Here is a 24,450-nt window from a genome sequence, read left to right on the forward strand (position 1 = left end):
TATGTTGGCGGCTACGGGCGCAATCCCTTCGATTTTAAACATTTTAATATAGAGTATATGTCTTTGATGAGAGATGGCCAGCCTTGTCCGGGTAAACCTTTCTGCCCCGATTTTCAAAACTCAAACGCCATAAGAGAATATTATCAAACCATTTTGACTACTGGTAGACATCTGAAAAATAAGTCCATACTCTTCGACCGGCAGGACTACCTCAGCGGTTATACATTCTTCACATTCAACCTGAGTCCTGAGGAAGCGGACACTCAACACCTTTCTCCTATGCGCAGTGGTTCTATTAGTTTGGAAACAAGATTTCGAATTCCTCTACCAAGAACATGCTGTCTACTTGTGTATGCAGTTTATGATTCACTGATTGAAGTTTCAGGTAGAAGACAGGTCTTACTAGACTATTATTAAAATAATAGGTCTAATCATAATCATGAATACCGGTCAGCTGACAAGAATCATGGAATGTATATCTGGAAATACCCTTTTTATTGGTGCGCTCCCCTGTGACCATCTTCCTGAAACACCATTTTATAATGGTAGAGCTGTGTGTGGAATAATAAACACACATAATTCATCTCTTCCTGGCGAACACTGGCTGGGTTTTTTTATATCTAGAGGAGGTGATGTACATTTCTTTGATAGTTTCGGGAACAGTCCACGCTCACAGTTGTTTCCCTCAGAAATATATTCATTTTTAAAGACTGCTGGACATCGTGTGATCTATTCAAATCGACAAGTGCAGGATCCTATGGCCATCACTTGTGGAGAACATTGTGTGTTTTTCCTATTTCACATGTTAAAAGGAATGAGTTACTCTGATGTGATGTTAAGATATTCTAGTAACTTCTCTAAAAATGATAAAATGGTGTCACTATTTGTGAAAAAAATACGTTGTTATAAGAAGGGTTATAATGCATTGACATGTGTGCAGTGTGCACATCCTAATACAAGATTTCTAAAACACTAAACTAAATGGGTGTGTGTGTGTGTGTGTAATAAGGTAATAATAAGATAATAAAGACTGAACAAAAGACATCAGTGTGTGACTTCATTGTTTTTATTCATTGAGTAATCATGGAATAGATTACATACATAGAAATGCATCATCATCATCAACATCAACATTTTCCATCAACATTTTACATCATCATCATCACATTACTTAAACAAAGCTAAAGAATAGAAATACTAATGAATAATAACACACCAGGTCTAACAGTAGACTAATAGTCTACAACAATCATAATTCAAAACTAGAGAGAAAAGATAAAAACAAACAAACAAACAAAAAAACATAACCATCAAACAAACAAACAAACAAAACAAAAAAAAAACAAAAAACAAAAAACCACCATGACTTGAGTAAAAGAGAGATAGAATAGACTGCATAGTGTAGAACTAATAATGATAACAGTGATAGTAATCTGTTAAAATTCATCCCAGTCTGTTCTGTCCATCCTATATTTAGATCTGTGCGAATGTGGTGTGTGTGGAGTAGGCCTAGAACTACGGGGAGTCATTGTGTCAGTGCCACGCGGTGTAGTGTAAGGTGATTTCATGGTCCTTAGTTCCCCCTGTAATTTTTTATTAGGGAAGAACGACATGGGTATATTCAGTTGAGAGACAGTTGTCATAAACTCGTGCCATCCTGTAGGTGTTTGACGTGAACCGACATAGTGGTTTCCAGTGGCTACTTTCACCAAGTCATAGATATGAGTGCCAGCAAGGGGTTTTCCCTCATAAATAAAAGCTCCTGTATTTTCATCCCACATTCCTTGCATTTTATTCAGTATATAGTTGGCGTTTTTCTTACTTCTTGGTGGTAGATTATTTACAACTTCAGAAGCCATCACATTAGTGGATAGTACATCCTTTTGTTCGACGCTTTCATTCGTAGTTGTGTGTGTCTCAGGGGGTAAACTTAACGTCAGTGTGTTAGTCTCGCTATCACCCAATTTAGCCAATGTCAAAAACCTCTGCAATAGAGCGGTGTACTCTTTCACCTTAGCGTTGGGGTGTAAATCAGTTCGGTCCAGCAGAGTTCTCATGGAAGAGTCTAGGGTATTTTCCACTCTCTGACGCAGTGGCAAGGGTCTTGAGTCACTTTTTATCTTATCAAGTTGTCTTTGTGGTACCAGATACATTTTCTCGGTATATTCCATAGTAAACTGTTTAATTCGGTCTTGATGTGAACAAACTTGTAATGAGAGGTAGTGCAGCAGATAATAAAGGTAGCAAAAATGCGCCGCCTCTCTGATTAATCGCCCGTCTTTTCTTGGGTATACTGACAGATTTGCGTGCTAAGAGTTTAATTAAAGTTTTTTGTTTTTTCAATTTGGTAATCTGTTTACCCGTTAATGGTATGTTACCCCTCAAAACGTTCAAGGCTATTTCACACAGAGCCTGAATTAGTTCATCTGGTGCCGTGTGTAAAATGTTTCTTCTTTGAGTCGACTTTGCTTTTAGTAGTAGTTTCAAGCGAGGCAATGCGTTGTAAATCCTGTCTGACATTGTTTTAATTAGTTTGTAGACTAATGTCACTCTTCAATATCTTTTCTGTAAATAGACGACCTGATTCAGGGAAAATATTTCAGTTCTGAGTCGATAAGCATCAGGAGTTCTGGCTTTGTAGTCTACCAAAAGGTACCCGTAGGGTTTTTCAGTGGCATTTTTGAAAGCCTCTAAGAAATATTTACTTCTTCTCCCAGGATACATCTGACGTGCTAAAACAGTTATTTGGTTATTATCACGGGGTGATTTAAAGAGCACAAGGTAACTGGCATTTAAGGCTATAGACCTACTGGACTTACCCTGGCAAAAAAGATTCTGAACCAGGTATACAGCACTAAGATTGCGATGATGGATATATTTTGTAAAGACATTTTCCATTTCAGTGTTTTTACATGCGTCGTTCATCAAATCATCCACAATCAATAAATTATTTTTGTTCACAGGCAACAGTTCATCATCGGCTAAATTATTAGGAATACCCTGTATGAATGTGATAGGTCTAAGTTTCAACAACTCATCATAGAGGTTTTGCCAACAATCATAGACATATACAATATTTTCAATAGGTTTGCTGATCACACTGTCCAAATGTGTAATTAACTCTTTCACGAAAAAGGTCTTTCCACAACTGGATGGTCCCGATATCATCATACCAAATGGGTGTTCTAATTTCATACTCCATTCGCTGATCTCTTTCAGATTATCCATAGGACTAGTCTTTTTTTTTTAAAAAAAAAGACAACTATCTGGAGGTCATCAGTAGCCGTAGGGGACTGTTGTATAATCAGACAAAAGCACCCGCTTATTATAAACAACCTGGAAACGTTTCACCCCCGTTCGATTTCTGAGAGCGAGCTTCCTTTTGTCGCGCGTTATATTATCATGTCGGACATAAATGGGGACGGTGTTGTCGGGATCCCTCATGTATCTGTTCACCTGTTCGATGAGGGTGTCCAATCTGACTAGCTGACTATTGTTTGCATAGCTTGTCATGATGCCTTTAGCTTTGAGATTAACATTATTGTCAGATGTTTTGTAAGCATATGTCTTGGGTCCTGCGGAACAAAATTCCACTATAAACTCACGATCACTCTTCAACTCATTCGTTAAGTCACCGAGATATGGTCCACACGGAGGTTGCCATTCATCATCATTTCTAGAGAGGAATATGACACTATCTGTATCGCAGTAAAGTAATCTAGATCCTAACGAGTCCATTAAATGGTAAAGTTTGAGACGTGCGTGGGCTGTGGTGAATGCACCAATGAACACATTGACATCTGGTGTGTGTACGCACGCGTCAGACGAATGCTTCCATTGCACTATAGCTACATCATCTGATATGAATGAGAAGTATGTTAATTCGTACTCTGCCCCAAAAATAAACTTACTAAACTGTTCAGGGTCTGATATCAGTTCAGTATTGGGTCTATTTTCTCTCATGCTGAATCTACCCCACAGTGAGTTCAACAATAATTTATTTATGTTGCGTTTGGCAGGGTTCGGTTTTATCTTACTAGGATCTAATCGAATACCCTCCTTCTCCTGGTAGTCTATGATGTATGCCATTTTTTCAGCATCTGTTGTCACATGAGCGGGGTAACCACTCGCTTCTTGTTTGTACTGCAAAAAAGTCTTCACATATTTGTCAAACAGTTTATCTGATTTGTGCTCAAAAGACCACACCTCGTCTATCTTCATAATCTGGTAACCTTTTTCCACAGCCTTCAATAACTCGAGACTGACCCAACAGCCCGACAATGATCGTTCCTCAGTGGTGTGACAACATCGACCCTGAAACTCATTTTCAGCACATGTGCGGCAGAGTGGAAACATTAATTTCCCATTGCATCGATAAGGTAGAACGGGAAATAATAACCCGCGGGGTGGCTGCACTGTGGCTTTGACCAGACCAAAATAATTCTCTAGAGGTTCAAAATCTTTCAGAATTATTCGTGGATGGTGCGTGGGGTAGACGCAGGTGGCCTGACAATGTGGATAAAGTGATGTGAAGTCATAATAATGTATTTTTTCATGATCTTTAACCTTGTGGTACAAGACCATAGTTTCTACTCTCCCCCCGTATAAGGCATCCCGCGGCTTAAGACGGTCAGGATGCTTGTAGTGTTTCATGAATGCCATGACGTCAGGGTTGTGTCGTTTCATTTCATCCCATTCACACCCCCACATCACATGAACGGTGTATCCTAACTCGTTAGTGAGATATGCCACTTTATCATCAAAGTGACGACGTAGCACACCATACGGTATCTTGGATAAAGGATGCAAATCGTTTTCCGAATATTTGCAAGAATGTCCGTGCATTGCACAGCCGTTATACTCCAGGGCTATTTTTCTCCCTTCATTGTTTATAAAAAACCCGTCTAAATAGTAATTGGATTCTTTTTTTTCACCACCGTTTAAGGCATGCCTCACCTCCACATTCATGGAGTGACTCACAAACTCTAGCCATTCGATTGACACATTCGAGTATGCTTTATGCTGACGTATATAGGCGTTATTATATGTCAATGCCAGTGTATCCTTGGGTATGAACTGTGTGCGATAGACTTGCATGCACGTACTAGCGAGTGTGGATAAACTGAAGGGGTCTATCCCTGTGCAAGTTATGAATTCCTCACGATACTTAATGCAGGCCTCTCTTAATAATCTCACATCGTTCACACAGTATTTGATTAGTTCACTTTTCATATCGAACACTTGTTTTGACGCGTCTGTGTACCACAAATCAAAAGCCTGGCGTTTGTCGTTTGACATTTCATTATAGCCATAAAAGTGTTTGTCTGGGTATGGACCACTATAATCATTATTTGCCTCTATATTGAATTTATGGGGAAAGTACCCCTTGTCATCGGTAGTCAGATCAAATGCGGCTTTTGTTTTCGACAGCGCCATAGGCATAAAGGCATAGCTGTCGATAAAACCCTGATTTAGGGTGTCATCGTAAATCTTTACAATTCTACACCCGTTCATAAGTGTGAACGGCGATAGCCCCGCCTCACAAAACCAACGCAATATGAAATACCCGTCAAAGCCTGAAAAATTGTGTGCTATCCAAGTGTAGCCTTGATACTTGGGGCGTCTAAAATAGTTAAGCATTTCATCTACGGCATTTAATCCATAGGCAGTAAACATTTTTCCAGTGTATGTCATTGCGCATGCATAGTTCACCCTGTGTTCCCCAGTGTCTGCCTGGGTTTCTAGGTCGTAAAAGATGTATTTTTTCTGTAATTTCTTAGGCTGTTTGGGCTGTATGAAGCACTGATGATCAGCGCCGGGCACTAGTTCATCACTGCAATGTTTGCACTGATTTGCTACACACCTATGTACCTGAGGGTTTGTGATACTTATGGTATACCGTCTGTTGCATTTTCCGCAATATTTTGTGACTTCACAAGGTGAAATTAGTCTTGGAGTCCCACGTCTTTTCACACCTTCCCTATGTGTGATATAGCAGAAGAGAGATTTGCAATAACGATTGCAGTCCCTACAATGCATAGGACGACCCTTTCTTTTGGAGCATTCAAGAGTTACACACACATTGCAATGTCCTTCACAATTGTGTGTGCGCTTACTGGAATATCCTGTGCAACAACTTTCACAATAGTAGTCATAGCCGAGAAACGCGTTTGGCCTTAATACCCTGTAGTAGTGATGGTCGTGTAAATATAATATGACTAGTTGTGTACCATTTTTGACTTCAGACGGCTGATGTTTTAATATTTTCCCTGTCGAGTCTTTGTAATAAACCACTACAGTCATATTAAACAATTCCTGAAACAATGGTATGTGTGCAAGATCAACACACTGATTAGACCTCAACCCTGCCTTTGCGTGAATGTCTAAAGCCATGGAACCGAGTTCGTCCATACTAGCAGATGGTGAGAGGGCATGGGCTAAACAGTAACTGAAACATAACGCATTCCCTGTATTAGGGGGATGGAAAAGCTGGAGTCGCTTCTTACGAATTAACTCGTCATGCATATAGTCAGATAATTTCCTGCGTGCACCGCCCGATTGTGTCCTGGCTGCTGTTATGGTCATCCGTAAGTTATCAGATGATTGAACTGCCTCGTTGCTTTGCAAGACTTTTTCAAATTCTGATAATATCTTATCAGCACCGTCTCCCTGTGAGGGATATAAAAGGGAATTAATCGGTGTGGCTAAAGACCCTCCTTGTATGGATATATTTAGAACAGAGTCCTCGCCTGCCAGGGTCCTAGAAAACTGGACTGCGTTGTTCATTGTGTTGTGGATATGCCTTGTGTATGTTTCGAAATCTGTGGTTGGTGCGTCTCTGAAACTGAGCTGTCTCTGAATTGTTAAACTGTTAAAGCGCGGTCTGCTCAGTACTTGATATGGACCATAGTCGCCACCACGTCGGACGAGTCTTTGCAAAATAGCATCGCTCAACTCCGGAGGTGCGTGTTCTGGTCTAAGAGACCCCCCTCCTTGTGACAGTGTCCTCCCACTCCCTAGGGTACCACTATTAGACTTAGAGTTGCCGTACATCTGGTCTATGCGACCTTCTACAATCTGTAAGGCCTGAGAAATGCTGACATGTTGAATGGGGCCTTGTTGATCTGAACCAAACATCTCATCACCACCACTAGGTCTGCTTAACATAGCTGCAGCCTCTGTTAGACTATCTACATACAATTCATCGTCACTGGTTAGATTATTGGAAGAATCCATTTTTATTTAAAAAAACTCATACAATGAATATAGGATAGGCCTATATATGGACCTATATGGAGTTATAGCAATGTAGTATTGTGTATTATAGGGGTTTTTTGAAAGTGTGAGAAAAAAAAAAAAAGAAAAAGCATGAACAATATGAAAAACAATAAACAAACATGAAAACATAACAATAAATGTGATAGGTGATATAGACCTAGGTCTATAAAGTCTATAGCCTATATTTAAAAAAAAACTATGTCTAGGGTCTATAAAACTAGTCAATAATTCTACACAATTTCTCAAAAGTATTTTACGTAGAACCAGACTACTAAAAGGATTGCGATACACTGAATCGTTGTAGATAATAGTCCTGCATTCTTATTATTATCTAGGCATGAATCTGAGAATTTTATCGACTGTTAATCCTGTGGCTGGTACCATATCATCGTTTATGTCACAGTTGTTCATATTGGCTGTTGCGATGATTGCCAGGTTGTTCTGTATAGAGTTCAATATGTCCTGAAGAGGTGTTGTCAACACATCATTAGCATATTTTCCGACATCTGATAACATAGAACGATTTTCAATATTCTTGGCTAGGATTTGCTTGACAGCTCTCTCGGTGCTAAACGACTGTGTGATTCTGTGGGAATCTGTTTGGACTGCTACGTGATTGCCTGTTGGCTTGTCAGACTGAACCAGCGTGCGTAAATCTTTCATCCCAGATACAAATTTGTGTTTAGGTTTTTTCACAACCGGCATCACATTGATGTTGTGTTGCTGTAAGGGTCGTGGTTGTTGTTGTTGTTGTGACTGTTGTCTAGAAACATTATTCTCATGCGATTGGGTAGATCTATTCCACCACAAATTTTTCCCCTTTCCGACCCCGCGTTTAGGACGCTTTGGTGTTATCACCTTTCTCCCCACATCGGTCGACGTGCTGCTGCTGCTGCTGCTGCTGCTGCTGCTGCTGTTGACTCCCGATGCTCGCTGGGGCCAATATGCTCTGATGTTAGTTGTGAATTGTTGTAGATCTTGCAGTGGCCCTGCATTGCGATTAAAAGAAAAAACGACAGACCAAGTCAATATTAGTAAAGTTTAGTCTATCATCCTGCTTAGGCCTAGGCCTAGGCCTACATATAACTTTTTTTTTTTTTTTTTTTCCTAGGTTACATGTCAACATGATGTTAGGTTAGGTTACATCCTTTTCTCATGATTAATAGACTAATGATGATATTCACCTGCACTGGCCACAGTTGACCTTTCTTCAGGAATACTTGAATCCGTGTTCGTGTGTTTACGTTTCCTGGTTCTTTTAGCCGGCTGCGAGGATGTCGAAGGTATCTGAGTCTTGTCAGGAGTGTTCAGATTGTTTTGATCAATCACATCTCCTAAAATAAATACATCATCATGTGAGTAATAATAATAACACCTTGTCCTATTAGCCTAAATGTTCATATCGTATCACACATCCAATGGAACTATAGTCTGTAGGCTATTCAACATGATTAGGCCTATGTCTAAACAATAAATAGTCTGTAGCCTATTCAACACGATTACGTCTAAACGATACATTCCTAGAATAAAATATGACCTACCGTGGCATATAGTAGTCAATGGTTGTAGATTCAGGCTGGCCTTGTGCGTCTCCTGTGTGTCTGGCCTATGCGATACTTCAGGGTTCCCCAGACTGGCTCCGACGTCATCAGACACGTCAGTCTCGGTAGGCCCAGTTGTCTGCACGTAACCCCCCGTAGATATGACTATGGGTGGAACCGTTACATGTGCCAGTTCTGTCGGCGGTGGTGTTGGTGGTTGTGGTAGCTGAATGCTTGATTGATACAGATGCGGCACCTGCTGTGTTGGTTGTGCCAGTTCTGTCGGCGGTGGTGGTGGTGGTTGTGGTAGCTGAATGCTTGATTGATACAGATGCAGCGCCTGCTGTGTTGGTTGCGCATGAATGGTTGACTGAAGTGACTGTGACAATGTCGACGGCTCAGTCACTGCGTGGCAACCTGTGGTACATCGGAAGAAATAATTAACAACAATATATAAATAACAACAATAAAGTGTGTGTGTGTGTGTGTGTGTGTGTGTGTGTGTGTGTGTGTGTGTGTGTGTGTGTGTGTGTGTGTGTGTGTGTGTGTGTGTGTGTGTGTGTGTGTGTGTGTGTGTGTGTGTGTTAGATGCAAACCTGAACTGTTTGATAGGAATAAGTAAGTAGGCGTTTACACAATTGACTTACCTACTGAGGCTACTGCTGCTGCTACTGAGTGATTGTCTTGATCGTTGAGTATTGCTTGAGAAGGTATGTTTACTGCAATCAATGACCTCATGTTAGAATATATACTATATAAATAGATAATAAAGAATAAAATAATAAAATATGTGACACACTTACCTAATTCATCAAAGTCAATAATTTCATCAAGGGGTAGATCTGACCATGATGATGGTGAATAGCCCACCACTATCCAAAAAATAAATAAATAAAATTAAAAATCGATATATAAACACCTGTATAAACAAAACATTTCAAAACTATCATAATGCATGAGAATACATATTGAAATACTCACATAGGCCTAATTCATCGAGGCTTGAATCATGCTGTTGTACTTGTTGTTGCTGGTTTTCAGGTAAGATTAATTCACCATAGTTGATGCCTTGCTGCTGCTGCTGCTGCTGCTGCTGCTGGCTTTCACCCCCTGAGTAGAAATTATTCAAGGTCTGTTGAGGCCTGTGATCAAGTTACAAAAGCATCCATTAGTATGTATTTATGTTCAGTAAACGTATCAACTATGAAACACAGCTAAAAAGTCTGTGTTTTATTATTATTTTTTACTTACGTACATTCTGAACGACCGCATCTTGGATTCAGAGAGGCTCTTGTCTTGTCCTGTGTCTGTGTGTTGATGGTCTTCAGATGGTTCTTGTGTAGCTCAGCGTGTAAAGCCAAACTAAGTCTGTAGCCTATTTATATAGCGGTTCTTGACTGTCTCTCTGTGTGAGTGCTGTGTGTGTGTGTGTGTGTGTGATTGTGTGTGTGTGTGTGTGTGTGTGTGTGTGTGTGTGTGTGTGTGTGTGTGTGTGTGTGTGTGTGTGTGTGTGTGTGTGAGTGTGTGTGTGTGTGTGTGTGTGTGTGCGTGCGTGCGTGCTTGAGCGCGAGAGAGAGGGAGAGACAGGGGTAGTACTAGTCACACTTGACTGAATTCGATTGATTTACATTGTCACTTTCACCCTCTGAATTGTTTTCCCGGCACAGCAGAGGAAATGTTATGTGTGTGAACGCGAGAGAGAGAGAGCGCGAGAGAGAGAGAAAGACAGACAGAGGAAAAGAGTGGAAAAACGCCCAGACAATCACCAGACGTTGTCACCATACACTGACCTTTACAAAACAACAACTTCCTGATAGGCTACAGCATGCCTGGAATCGGTCAAATCCTAAATGGTTGACCAACACTTTTTACAATTAGTATTACAGACCAACACATTCTCAATTAGGACCCCATCCGTGAAAGGAAGTACACTTTCACCCCATTAGCTTTTTTCACACACCCCCTCACAGGCCTGCTTAAAAACAACAACAAACAATATCACCACACACTCTAACACACACACGCACTCACACCCCCTCACACAGGCAGACCCTAAACTCCACCCACCAGTGAATGGAATACACCGTGTAGGCCTCTTTGGCCCACAGAATCGCTGGACTCTTCACCGATTCACATCGTACAGACGCAGCAACTGCATTCACACACAGATGCGCTCACACACAACACACTTACACTCATCTGATTAATTACTTACACACTTGACACACCGTTTCCTCTTTGACCAACAGAAACAATACACACACCATAACTTCACATGCCATCTACATATCATGAATACTTGACATCTACAAGTTGACACAACGTTTCCTCTTTGACCAACAGACACACTACACACCTGGCCTAACCTGTCACACTACATCATACACTCATAATACATCTTCCTACACTCAATCAAACCATCAAACTCAGCTGTCATAAAAAGTCCGTCCTACTACTACTGAAGCCAACAGACAGAAATACTATTTTACATGCAAGACGTTTCCATCCCACTTGGTTGAAAGACAATGTGCCTTATGGACAGTTTCAAAGGGTTAAGCGAATCTGTGACCAAGATGGTGTTTTTGAAAGCAATGCCCAAGAAATGCGGTCTAGGTTTGTGGAGCGGGGATATAAGAACACCACCCTCCAAAAAGCCTATACTAGAGCAAAACATACTGACAGAACATCTCTATTGAAAAGAAAATGTAAAAAAGACACCAAGGACAGACCAATTTTCGTCACAAAATACAGTACTGAGGCTGAAAAAATCAAACAGATAATCAGAAAGAACTGGGGTATAATTGAGAGTGATGAAACCCTAAGCCAGGTCTTTCCCGATCCACCTTTGGTCAGTTTCAAAAGATGTCCTACTTTTCAGGACAAACTGGTCCATAGTTACCTCAAACCAGACTCCCAACAGAACTGGTTGACTAAAAGGCCCATTGGTTGTTTTAAATGCCACCACTGTAATCATTGTGCAAATGTCCAACAAACAAAAACTTTCCAAGATGCTATCTGCCCAAGACAACTCAAAATTAATCATTTCATCAACTGTAAAACCACCTTTGTTATTTACAGGTTGGAGTGTCCCCGATGTAAAGTGTTTTACATAGGAAGAACAAAACGGCGCTTACAAGACAGACTGGCTGAACACAAGTATGCAATCCGCACAGGCAATATGAACTATCCAATGGCAAGACACTACATGGAACACCATAATAGTGATCCATCCACCTTGCAGGCCTGCGGTATCGACCATATCCCCCTGTCTTTAAGGAAAGGGGATAGGCAGAGACAGCTGAACCAGAGGGAGACATTCTGGATTTATAAGTTACAGGCTACAAAGTATCCAGGACTAAATGAGGACCTTGATTTCAGTGTTTTTCTGTGATTTTATTTTGGTGTGGGTACCTTTTCTGTCTTATTCTTATTTTTTATACATTTCTTCTGTTCCATTGCTTCTTATTGTTGTTTATCTTTGTTTTTTTCATTTTCACTTTTGTTTCCCTTTTTTTGCTGGGGTGATCCTACACAATATTGATTTACTTTAATTTAGGATGCTCCAAATTAGCCGGAATGATTTCATGTATGAAGGAGGACACCTGCTGGATGTTTTATATATGACACTGTTATCTGTGCAGCTCACCTTTTGCGATGTGGAGGCATCCCATTGGTTAACATTTGTTTAAAAACCTCTTCCTTCTGTTTGAAAACTGTTTGACTCCCTGAAGAAGGCCAAGTGGCTGAAACATGTCGGAGTTTTTTAAATGTTAATTGCAAACCAAGCCATGAAATAAAGGCTTTTTACTTTTAAAGAGAGTGCCTTGGATTTTTTCTTCTGCAGTATTTTTAGTTATGTTTGAAATTACATAGTATTTGTCCATAACACTGTTGACAAAATAATTAAGCAAATGTTCGCTTTCATTAGAGTATTTATCAAATGATTTAAGATTAAGCTTGGTAATTTGTTTGTTTGGAAACTTAAATATACAGTGAGTCCAATATGTATTTGATCCCTTTCTGATTTTGCCGGTTCGCCCACTAATAAAGACATGATCAGTCTATAAATTTATGATAATATGTATTCAAACATGGAGAGACAGAATATCAAAAATAAATTCCAGAAAATAACTTAAAATAATATATTTTAATTTATTTGTATTTAATTTAGGTAAATAAGTATTTGACCCCTCTAGCTAAAGAAGATAAAGTGCTTTGTGGCAAAGCCCTAGTTGTCTAGCACTGAGGTCAGATGCTTCTTTTAGTTGATGATAATGTTTGTGCATATAGTAGAATTTTTTCTTTGCACATTATCTCTAAAACATTAATAGTTTGTGGCTGTAGCTTGGCAAATGGGAGGTTCAGTTCTCTCCATATAATTACTATAGGGTTAGTATTTGGAGACTGTCTAGGACACTTCACGACTTTAATATGCTTCTTATTGAGCCACTCCTTCGTTGCTTTGACTGTATGTTGTGTATTATTGTCATGTTGGGAGATCCAAAAATGGCCCACCCTTCAGAGTAGTGGTGGAGGGAAGGACGTTTGCACTCAGGATTGCACATTACATGTCTCCCTCCATCCATTCGTTGACAATGTGAAGTTGTCCTGTGCCTTGGCCAGACAAACACCCTCAAACCATAATGATACCACTTTCATGCATGATGGTGAGGAGGGTGTTCTTGGGATCATAGACAGTAGTACTCTTTCTCAAAACACATTGAATTGTGATAATGCCAAATATCTTGATTTTGGTTTCATCTGACTAGAGCACCTCCTTATCATATCCTAAATCAGTCTGATGTCCGTTGGCAAACCTCAAGTGGGACTGCACAGGTTCCTTCTGAAGTAAAGGTACCATGTGTGCACTACAGGATTTTAAACCTCTGTGGCATTAAGTGCTACCAGTAGTTTTCTCAGTGATTTTGGTCAGTAGCTTTGATATCATTGCCTAGTTCATACCGTATAGCTCTAGGGTGATTTCTTTCTGTTTTCATGATTATCAAATCCCTACAAAAGGTCAAATCTTGTATAGAACCCCAGACAGGCTGATGGATAGTCATTTTGTATTCCTCACAATTTGGAAGAAATGCTTCAACAGCTGGGTCATTAATACCCAGTCTCTTTCTTGTGGCTTTGCAGCCCATTTAATCTTTGCTCAGGTCTAAAATCGTGTCCCTGATATCATTTGACCACTCTTTGGTCTTTCCCATGCTGGTGAGGTTGGAGTGTGACTGATTCACTCATACTATGGACTGATTCTGCTGACTCAATGTGTCTTTTATGCATGTTAGTATGTACAGATGTCTTTAATTCAGATGACAAGTTGATCGGAAGTGTCCATCTGGTCTGTGGGCCCGGAACTTTAATCAGTTGGCAGGGGATCAAATACTTATTTTGCTCGATGAAATGGAAATAAATGAATATATATTCTCTTCAGTTAATTTCTGGATTTTCTTTTTGATATCCTGTCTCTCCATATTAGAATACATATTATCATAACATTTATTGACTGATCATGTCTTTGTTAGTAGGCAAACCAACAAAATCAGCAAGGGATCAAATACTTATTGGACTCACTGTATACACTATGTAAACATCTAGGTCATTTAGTTGAAAAAAAATACTGATAATTGACATTTTGCTTTTGCCAAAAGCGTAGGCGAATCGTAGAATCACTCATATACCCATCGGTAAAGCAACATTTTGTGCCCATGACTGACAAGTGTATGTTGAGCAGGCTACAGATTTTTTCATGCAAAGTCAGGTAAACGCATTGAGATGTTGAATTTGAGAACGTGAGAAAAGGAAACATCTGTCCTTAACGCTTTTTTTCCACGCCAGCTTCATACCATGTGTCTCTGTTACAACCATGGTGGAAATTATATTTTATGACCATAAATCAGACATAATCTATAGGCCTAGCCTAACTGTCCAAAAGTTTAGGCCTATTTTGTTTCTGAGGTGAGCTCAGTCACTTTTGGCCGTAAGAGACTTTGTTTGGAAGGCTTATTTGCGCCACGGCTTGCATTTTTGTTTAAGATTTGTAACGTCGAAACTGAAGACTTGATTTCTTCTATGTGTATATTTTTTTCGTTTGGTTTAATTAAGGACAGTGCAAAGAACTGTTTTTTTTTGTGACATTCGGACATTGTTTTGGAAAGGAATATAGGCTAAGCGAAATAGTCCCGCTGCCGCGTGGGTTATTCTTTTGTGACGTGCATGTGGATGAACTTCATTGAAGTTGCGTGCAATACTGAACAGTGAACTGAAATTTAAAATAAGCTATGTAATTTTTTACAACATTTTCTCGGGTGCTGCTATGAATTAGGAGGAAAAGTTTGACACCGCAGTGACCACAGTATTGGCTAGAGTGCGACCATATCAGCACCATGGACAGACGCCACGATATCAGCACCATGGACAGACCTTGGCGAGCCAGGCCATAGGCAGAGATGAAAGCGTCGTTAACGGAAACATTAAGCACCACGACCATGGACAGCTCCCCACAAGTGTCGGAATGGTGACATTAAATTGTCGGAATGGTGATACCAAAATGTCGGAATGACGGGATGTCGCAATGGTGTCATGTCTGAATGGTGCTATGTCGGAATGACGAGTGCCCCCCGTATTTCCATTGCTTGGTTACCACCAGACCTAATCACAAGTGTCTTTCAGATCGAAACGATTGTGTAGAACTAAAGGCAGTATGGGTGTTCCCAGGCTAGTATTTCCATGAATGGCTAAAAATAGACATGTTGCCTGTAAATAACTGTTGGGCACTCTCCCTCCATTGTGCTCCATCATGGACCTTCATGAAATAATGATCTGTCTGTGTCTGATGGCTCTTACAGTATTTCTCAATTGGTTTTGTACATTGAGAATACCCGAGAAAACCTGTCAATAAATAGTCATAGTCTAAATGTATATCTGGGACAATCTTATCTGATCAATGTAATACAAAGTCGAATTTACAACATTTCCCATCCAATCTAAACAACATTTTGCTTCAGAAAAGATCCTCAAGAGTGTACTATTCAATTGACAACATGACAAAGCGATTTGACTAGCTTGTACATACACGGACCACACTATGACACAATGACTAACCATTCTGCTGGCACTGATACGTTCATTGACACAAAAACGTGGGTATTGAGCAAGAGACTCGGTTTTGCAGGTCATCCACGGTGTTTTGCCATTTGTTAAAGCTGTTTTGAGAATGAATATTATGTTTTGCAAATTGCGTGAAAGATTCGAGAAATGTACAAAACCAATTGAGAATTACTGTAAAGTTTGTTGGTGGAATGGATAGTGTGCAGGATATCTTTCGTCTTAAAATAATGAATTCTTAGACAAAACCTTGGCATGTGCATTGAAAAAAAATTGGTGTGCACTATGCCCGCGCATTTTATTCCTTTAGGGCTAAGCCACTCCTGTCTCCCCTGTCTGTTTTCCTCTTGAACGCCAAGTAAAATGACACTGTTGACCTCCTGGCCAGGAGTTTGCCTCTTGTGACGTAGAGGAAAATGAATAATGCAAATAAAAAAGCAAAAGTAAAAGTTCTCAGTGTGGGAAAACCACACACCTGTATCATATTAGTGGAATGTCACTGTATCAGTGTGCAAACGAAACATAAGTGGGGGAATTCAGGGAAACACATACAACCCTGCTACCATACAAAAGCCACTAGGGTTGTTCAAATGTACCAGCTGCATTCTATTGTACTGTATGAAATGAAGATATCACCACATATTTTATAAGTCCAGATACGCCACTTGTTGGTTTCACGATGTATTTCCGGTTTCCGAAATGAGGCAGGATTAGTGCTCTAGTTGCAGTTCCACCCTTATCCACGTGGTGGCCCGGAGACCAGAATAAATGGATTCCTATGGAGCAAAACCCCTCATGGTGCCTTTATCTCAATATATGATGTTTCTCTTGTAATTTGAGTGTTGCTTTCAAAAGAGTATAAAGAAAATACCCACGGCTGCGTTTTAGATTTTTTGAGCCAGGCATATGCTTAAAAAGTGATTTTAAGTGTCTATGACGTCACATCCTTAGCAAAATGCTAGCGAGTAGTAAGCAACAAAAACTCTGAAAAAAATCTAACAGACATACCTGTAGGTGCTTTTTTGATGTAAAACCCTTATTGAAGTCTCCAGAACGACATTCAAATCTGAGCGTTGTTGAGGAGACTTGGTTGAAATTGATCATTTTCAGCATCTAGCTCCATTGGGTCCCATTCATTCTGGTCTCCGATGCGCGCCTAGTGGAGAACTCATTGGAACTGCAGCCAACAAGCCGGTACAATGGGGCTTAATAGGAAGTGGCAAAGCTGTTCTGTACACACACACACACACACACACACACACACACACACACACACACACACACACACACACACACACACACACACACACACACACACACACACACACACAGGGGCGCTGATAAAAATGTTGGGCCCCATGAAAGATTCAAATTTTGGGCCCCCAAAATGTCAAATTATGTTATCAGCATCCTTCCAGGGCCCAGTCAGAGCTGTTGGGCCCTTAGAATCTGTAACAACTTACCCCGCCTCGCAGCACCCATGCGCGCACGCACGCACACACACACACACACACACACACACACACACACACACACACACACACACACACACACACACACACACATACATCTACCTTCAGTCCTAAAGTGTGTGTGTGTGTGTGTGTGTGTGTGTGTGTGTGTGTGTGTGTGTGTGTGTGTGTGTGTGTGTGTGTGTGTGTGTGTGTGTGTGTGTGTGTGTGTGAGAGAGAGAGAGAGAGAGTGAGTGTTTGTGTGTGTATGTGTGGAAAGAGGTAGGTAACCCATTATTTAACCTTTCTGCCACGTTCACCTACAGCTTGAGGGGATAGGCAACATGCAGCACTCATAGGAGTTAAAGGGGTATGCCACTATTTTGGGGCTTCATACAGTTAAAATCGTTGGGCAGGGTTTATAAAGGTGGTAAAGTGTCTTATTTTTCATGTAAGCCGTTGTCTTGCTTAACATGAAAAATAAGACACTTTACCACTTTTATAAACCCCAGCCAACGATTTTAACTGTATTAAGCATACCCCTTTAAGAAATCCCAGGTTTTAAGAAAGAGAAAGTAATGTCATCCACTGTTTCTATTAGCCTGTTGCCAACGAAATCGTGTGAATGATTCAGTTTCTGTACTTTGTTGTAAAGACAGGAACCTGCACCAAAGAGATCTACTCTTGTCTTATCAATTAACATCATAGGTTATACATTTGCAAAAAAACAAGGCAGCATTAGGAAACTTATGGTGGCTTACAATGACAGCATGAGACTGCTGCTGAAAATCCTAAGGTTTACCACAAGTGAAATGTTTGTCAGTGCTGGGGTACCTACTTCTGCAGCTGTGATGCGTAAATACCTCCACCAAGGAGGCTATGTCCTCCACAAAAACAAGGCAGAAAGACTTGAAAAAAAACCCAAATGTTCCATCAAACAACTTCCTTGGTGGAGGTTTGCACTCTCTGAGTGCATTTCTAGTTTAAAAAATAATAAGAAGAATAAAAAAAAAACAAAAAAAACCCCATACTTTTTGATATTCTCTCCTACATGTTAGAAAACATATTGCATTTATGGACTGATCATGACTTTATTAGTGGGTAAACCAACAAAATCAGCAAGGGCTCAAATACTTATTGGACTCACTGTAGATTTATGTGCAGGGCATCCGAGTCACATAACGACCTAATTGCTGTTTTATCTAGCCCTGAGCGTAGCTCTGTTTTCAGGGTTATTTCACGGTCACTGGCAAACAAGCCTGTATTTGACATAAGGACCTATGCAATATCTGTGTGCTTTTTCTGTTCTTCTATCTTATTGTTCTTCTGTCTTTTTATTATTCTGAAATATTTTTGTGTTATTACTTTTTTTTTACAGTGTAGCACAACCAGTCATGCATTACACGAAGAGCAGAACATACAAAGTATAGAAATCACTGCTCAAGTTACCTGTTGGCCCTGTCTGCCCCCTGTGTCCTTGGAATTATTTACAGTAGTTGTTTTGTGCTTTTGGTGTGGTACAATCAAGTGCCTGTGTGGGGATTTTCCATGCGAGTGTGTTAATTACAGGAGTAAACAATGTTATCACTCTGGGTAACTAGCTGGATAAAGAGACCGAAAGAGAAAGTATTGGGCTATAAATTACATTTCGAAACTCAAACAGAACACAGATCCAAGAAAAGCAGCTATCCAAGGTAATGCTTCAATTATTATAACTCTACATATAGCCTAACTTTGCGACTGTTTCCCTACCTGGTCTTATTTGGGTTAGTTGAAAATAATGCAGTAATCATAGAAGTATTCAGGGGTTGCTTTCAGAGAGAACAGGGTTTGTTATATTACATTACATTTAGGAGTTTTTTTTTTTTTTTTGACCAAAAGCTGGCCATTCAAGCAAGTACAGAGTGTAGGATAGTGGAGTACAGCAGAGCAATTAATGTAGAACAGATTGAGAGCAGTGATATGAAAATAATGAAGGACCTATTAAGTGCAGATTAGAATCCATGATGAGAGGTGAGTTAGTTCTCCTTCTGGAAGATTGAGAGGGATGACCCTGCTCTTGTCGCAACTGGTAGCTTATTCCACCATTGAGAAACAATGACAGAAAACCGTTTGGACTGGAATTGCCTTGAGTGAGTAGTTATGTAACCTAATACCGAGTTTCTGAAATGTCATCATCTTTTCCTGTGGAACATGTACATGTTTATTCAAGTAGAGGGAAAGAACATTATGAAGCAAGAATAATAAGTAGCCGTCATAATGTCGTCTTAATGTAAAGCATACTTGTAAACTTAACATTTGATTTCCATCGTGAGCATAGCATCTGGGAGAAACTAGTGAAATACCCCCAAGGTATATAGAGTGCTAAACTATATTATACTGTATCATATTATATGGCTCCACCATCCAGTCGCTCTAGGTACTCCCAGTCAAGACTGTTCTCCGTTGTTGTACCCAAGTGGTGGAACGGTCTCCCAGAGGCAGCAAGACTAAGGGCATCTCTTGCAGCCTTCAAGACACAAGTTAAGACTCTCCTCTTTTCGTTCAAGTTAAGACTCTCCTCTACTAGACTACTGTTTGAGCTGCCCTAGCCCCAGGCCAGACTCTTTACATCAGGGCTAATCAAATGACGGCCCTGGGACGGCAAGGTTCTGGCCCCCCACAAGCCCCTTCAAATGCAGAATCGTTTTTCAGAATTTAGAGATATCAAGCTGAAACGGACCTTAAAATGCAGGAAATTACATCTAAGAAAGGCAAAACGTTCTGGGGGAGGACCCCCAGACCCCCACCCCAATGAAGAGTCCCATATTCTTTTCATTGATTGTCGGCAACCATAAAATATACGTATAGTTCAGCCCCTTTACTGGGAGGAATTTGAAAAACTGGCCCTCGTTGACATTTAATTGAATATCCCTGCTTTACATGATGTGTATGTGTGCGTGTACTTAACGAAAAAAAACAATCTAACCCCTACTTAGCATCTGCACTTGTTGTCCTGTGCACTTTGTTTCTGCTAGTGATGTTGGCTTGATTATGTCCTTGATTGTGAGTCGCTTTAGTTATAAAGCGTCTGCCAAATGCAATGCAATGCAATGTAATGTAATGTAATGTTATTATATTATATTATATTATATTATATTATATTATATTATATTATATTATATTATATTATATTATATTATATTATATTATATTATATTATATACTTTGGTATACTATAGTACAAGTGCTTGGGTACCCTTCTGAGATCCCATCATAACTTGGTGTGGAAATAAGAAAAGTAACCAGATTTGCTTCTCCTCCAGAGATGTCACGTATGCAAAACAACCCTACTTTGTTGATGTTCTGTTTTCTGTGCACTTTGTATCTACTAGTGGTTTTTGGCTATGCCAATGATTATGTCCACAATTGTAACTCGCTTTGGTGAAAAAGTGTCTGCCAAGTGCAATGTATTGTAATAGTGTGTGTGTGTGTGTGTGTGTGTGTGTGTGTGTGTGTGTGTGTGTGTGTGTGTGTGTGTGTGTGTGTGTGTGTGAGTGAGTGCGCGTACGTGCGTGCGTGCGTGCGTGCGTCCGTGCGTGCGTCCGTGTTTGTGTGTAGTCTGTTTGTGTTTACAGGAATCAGGTATGGCTTGGGTGATGCTGCTTGTGCTTGTGATCGTGCAGGGGACAGAAGCCAGTAAGCACACACACACACACACACACACACACACACACACACACACACACACACACACACACACACACACACACACACACACACACACACACACACACACACACACACACACACACACACACATTTTCTACCATAATTATTTCCATCATAATTATTTTAAAAAAATTCCCTCTGCTTAATATACTTTAGTATTTCTACTCCTTGTGTAGTATCAGATGATGTGAAAGCAGCACTGGAACCAGGGGAAGCCATCCTCGCTACATGTTCTGCCAACAGTAACCAGAAGCCACTAGAGATGGAGTGGAAGCTCCTGAGTTCTCTTGGCAACACCACCAGGAACTTCACCATTCCTCCAGAGAACGGAACGGCCCCCTTCACCAGCTACCTAATAGGTGCAGTACCTCAAGACGGCCAGAAGAGGGTGGTGCAGTGTGTCATCAGACGGCCAGACCTACCGGGAGAGAAAGTCATCAGCTACTTGCTGCACACCAGCAGCGAAGCAACAGGTATATTTTGTGTGTGTGTGTGTGTGTGTGTGTGTGTGTGTGTGTGTGTGTGTGTGTGTGTGTGTGTGTGTGTGTGTGTGTGTGTGTGTGTGTGTGTGCCTGCGTGTGTGCATGCATGTCTCTGTGTGGGTGTAGCAGAAATATTTATATATATTATATATATTATATATATTACATTATATATATGTTTATAAACAATGCTCGTGTATTATTTGGCACTGTGGACAAGCTAACAAATCCCCAGCGACAAATTCCCTCAGAGTTTCCCTCAATGAATTTGCATCTTTGTTCAAAGGTAAGATAGATAAAACACATAAAAAATATAGGCTTACAGGTGCGAAAAACTCAAAAGCTGACTATTTTCTACAGAAAAGATTGTTCTCAAACTAATGGTAACTGTTTTCAAATCTATTCTGCATCTACTATCACATGAAGTCCTTCACATTATCAATACTTCTCTACAGACTGGAATTTTCCCCTCAAGTCTGAACAAAGCAGTTAATCCCCTTTTTGAAAAAGAACAACCTTGATCCTTCCGTGCTCAACAACTATAGGCCCATATCAAATCTATTTCATTGGCAAAATAATGGAGAACATTGTTTTTAACCAATTAAGTGTCTTTCTGTCATCTAATAGCTGCCTTGATCAGTTTCAATCAGGCTTTCGTGCCAATCTATGATTGCATTGACCAAATTGACAACAGGATGTCTGAAAATGTTCTCCACCTGAACACATACAAAACTGAGGTAATTGTATTTGGGAGAAAAAAGGAAAGGGCAAAGATTGCCACTACTACTATCCTTGAAACTAAAGGCTTTAAAGTAAAGAATCTTGGTGTCATTATCGATAGTCAACTGAACTTAAACAGTCACTTGGAAACTATTTCTAAGTTTGCTTTTTATCATCTCAAAAACATTTCTAAACTTAAGGATCTTATGTCAAAACAAGATCTAGAAACAAATAGCACATGCATTCATTTCAAGTAAGATTAAGTCTGGTCTTGAAACTATCAACAGTAGGGGTGTTTTTCACTTCCTCGGGAAGCTGATGCCAAAGCTGATTCCAAAGCTTTGAAGCATAGTAGCTAGGCTGCCTCACCACACTTTATTCTGAGAGTAAAGTTTTCCATAGACCTTAGATTGGTGTGTACAACTGAAACGTATGTTGCTGGGCCCCAACCCATTTAATGTTTTGAACACAAGTAGTAAAGCCTTGAAGTCGATTCTGTAGCTTACTGGGAGCCAATGCAGGGGCCTTAAAATCTGTGTAATGTGAGCAAATCTTTTTGTTCTAAGAACCCTTGCAGCTGCATTTTGGATACGTTGAAACTGTTTGATAGTCTTCTTGGGAAGGCCTGTGAAAATGCTGTCGCAATAGTTAAGACAGCGCTTTTCTCTGATGCCTTGTCTTGGAGATCAAAATGGTTTTTTATGTTTTTATGCCTTTTTTTCCTTATTTCCTTATTTTTTAATCTATTTTCACCTGCCATGCCTTGTGCTTTTATTTTGATTTTTATTTTAGTTCATGTCATTTTATTTTACATCATTTTTATGTTACTATACGGTAAAGCACATTGAATAGCATTCATGTACGGAATGTGCTATACAGTACAAATAAAATTGCCTTGCCTTGCCTTGCCTTGTCTGTGTAAGTAAGAGAGTAAATAAGTAAGTGAGTAAGTTCAATTTATATAAAACACTGCGAACTGTAATCAGGGGCGTAACTATAGGCGGTGCAGCAGGTGCCGTCGCACCGTGAACGGGCCCCCCCTGCATGAAGAGCGGATACGTAAAACAACCAGTACGCTTTCACAATTTGTCCAGACACTATTTATAGACCGTGGCAGACTCCCACAAGACGGTGGAAAGTTAGAGCATTAAATCAATTGCAAATTGGCACTTTTAGTTACTATATTGCTATAGGTCATTACATGGGCAAATTATTCAGACAAATGTTTCAAATAGCAATAAAGGTAACACATGAACGCTATATTTGTGCATTTTATTTTTTACATTGCGGCCAGGAATTGTGGGATATATATTTTCATACACTATCATTGGCTGTATGTAAACAGGGAGCACGAGTCGCCAGTGGTAACGTTCTGTTTGGAATTACCACATGATTGATTCCCTTACCAATTCAAATTAAATGCATGCTGGTCAGTCAAAACGTGGCCTTTTGTTCTCATCTTATCTATGTTGCAGTAGTATGTGTTGTTGGCTTTCTTGAAGCCGGAATATAGTTTAGTCACTTCATTCGCCAAGAATAGAGATGGCTACTGGCTAGCAAGAACATCCTATGGATATTAGACCTCCTTGTATATTATCTAAGAAGATTTCAAAGACGCTATGAAGAAGGTAAGGACAGGTTTCCCTCTAATAATGTCTGCCGTGGCATTATATTGATTTCATATCACACATCTCCTTCAGGTATTTTCCAGTTGTTGTCACATTTTTAGTCCAGTAGTCTGGGTTCGGCAGGGGCTGGTTAAACGAAAGAGCCGAGGCACATTTTTAACGGTGTCCATTCTAGTTTGTAATCTGTGACAGCGGTATTGCTGTAGTTATTCCCAGCGTTATAACTTAGTTGAGTGTTCACCAATTGACAACTCCATGTTGATTTTATCATCTAGCGTTTCTCCTGTCAGCATGGCTATGTTAACTTACCAAGTGGACTCTCGAGTCGTCAGCTAGGGGAGGGGAGAAAGAAATCTAAATAAGTGGACGATTCTGTTTGCGTGTGTAGAGCTCTATCTGTGTATGTTTTACTGGTGGGTTGTCACCAATGTGTTGTCATGGTTGTCTTGGATGTTGTGTTTCCATTCAAAGTGCACCGTCTCCATCTTTTCCCATGTTTATGGTAGCCGGGACCGTCTTCCATAAC

At 40.1% G+C, this 24,450-nt stretch overlaps 2 protein-coding genes across 2 annotated transcripts in view; one reads left to right on the forward strand and one right to left on the reverse strand.

The window, feature by feature from the left end:
• Positions 1–6,422: 6,422 nt before the first annotated feature.
• On the reverse strand, positions 6,423–10,091 carry LOC134440075 (uncharacterized). Its single transcript, XM_063190004.1, has 7 exons — positions 10,075–10,091; positions 9,876–9,961; positions 9,623–9,691; positions 9,467–9,538; positions 8,820–9,236; positions 8,463–8,612; positions 6,423–8,267 (listed from the first exon to the last, which is right to left on the reverse strand). The coding sequence occupies exons 1-7, from the start codon at positions 10,089–10,091 to the stop codon at positions 7,606–7,608; spliced, it is 1,473 nt and encodes a 490-aa protein (XP_063046074.1). The 3' UTR covers positions 6,423–7,605.
• An 8,933-nt stretch (positions 10,092–19,024) lies between these two features.
• Positions 19,025–24,450, forward strand: part of LOC134440126 (uncharacterized) — a 7,407-nt gene continuing 1,981 nt past the window's right edge. The window contains exons 1-3 of the mRNA XM_063190069.1: positions 19,025–19,077; positions 20,984–21,061; positions 21,271–21,567. Of these exons, the coding sequence (XP_063046139.1) occupies positions 21,010–21,061; positions 21,271–21,567 (349 nt within the window). The 5' untranslated portion in view covers positions 19,025–19,077; positions 20,984–21,009. The remainder of the gene's footprint in view (positions 19,078–20,983; positions 21,062–21,270; positions 21,568–24,450) is intronic.

This window comes from Engraulis encrasicolus, chromosome 23 (assembly GCF_034702125.1).
Source record: "Engraulis encrasicolus isolate BLACKSEA-1 chromosome 23, IST_EnEncr_1.0, whole genome shotgun sequence".
NCBI lineage: Eukaryota > Metazoa > Chordata > Actinopteri > Clupeiformes > Engraulidae > Engraulis > Engraulis encrasicolus.

Coding starts and splice junctions, on each gene's coding strand:
- LOC134440075 (XM_063190004.1), bottom strand. Junction 9,692..9,875: donor GCAGCAAGGCATCAACTATG/GTGAATTAATCT, acceptor TTTTTTGGATAG/TGGTGGGCTATTCACCATCA. Junction 9,539..9,622: donor TATTGACTTTGATGAATTAG/GTAAGTGTGTCA, acceptor CATTGATTGCAG/TAAACATACCTTCTCAAGCA.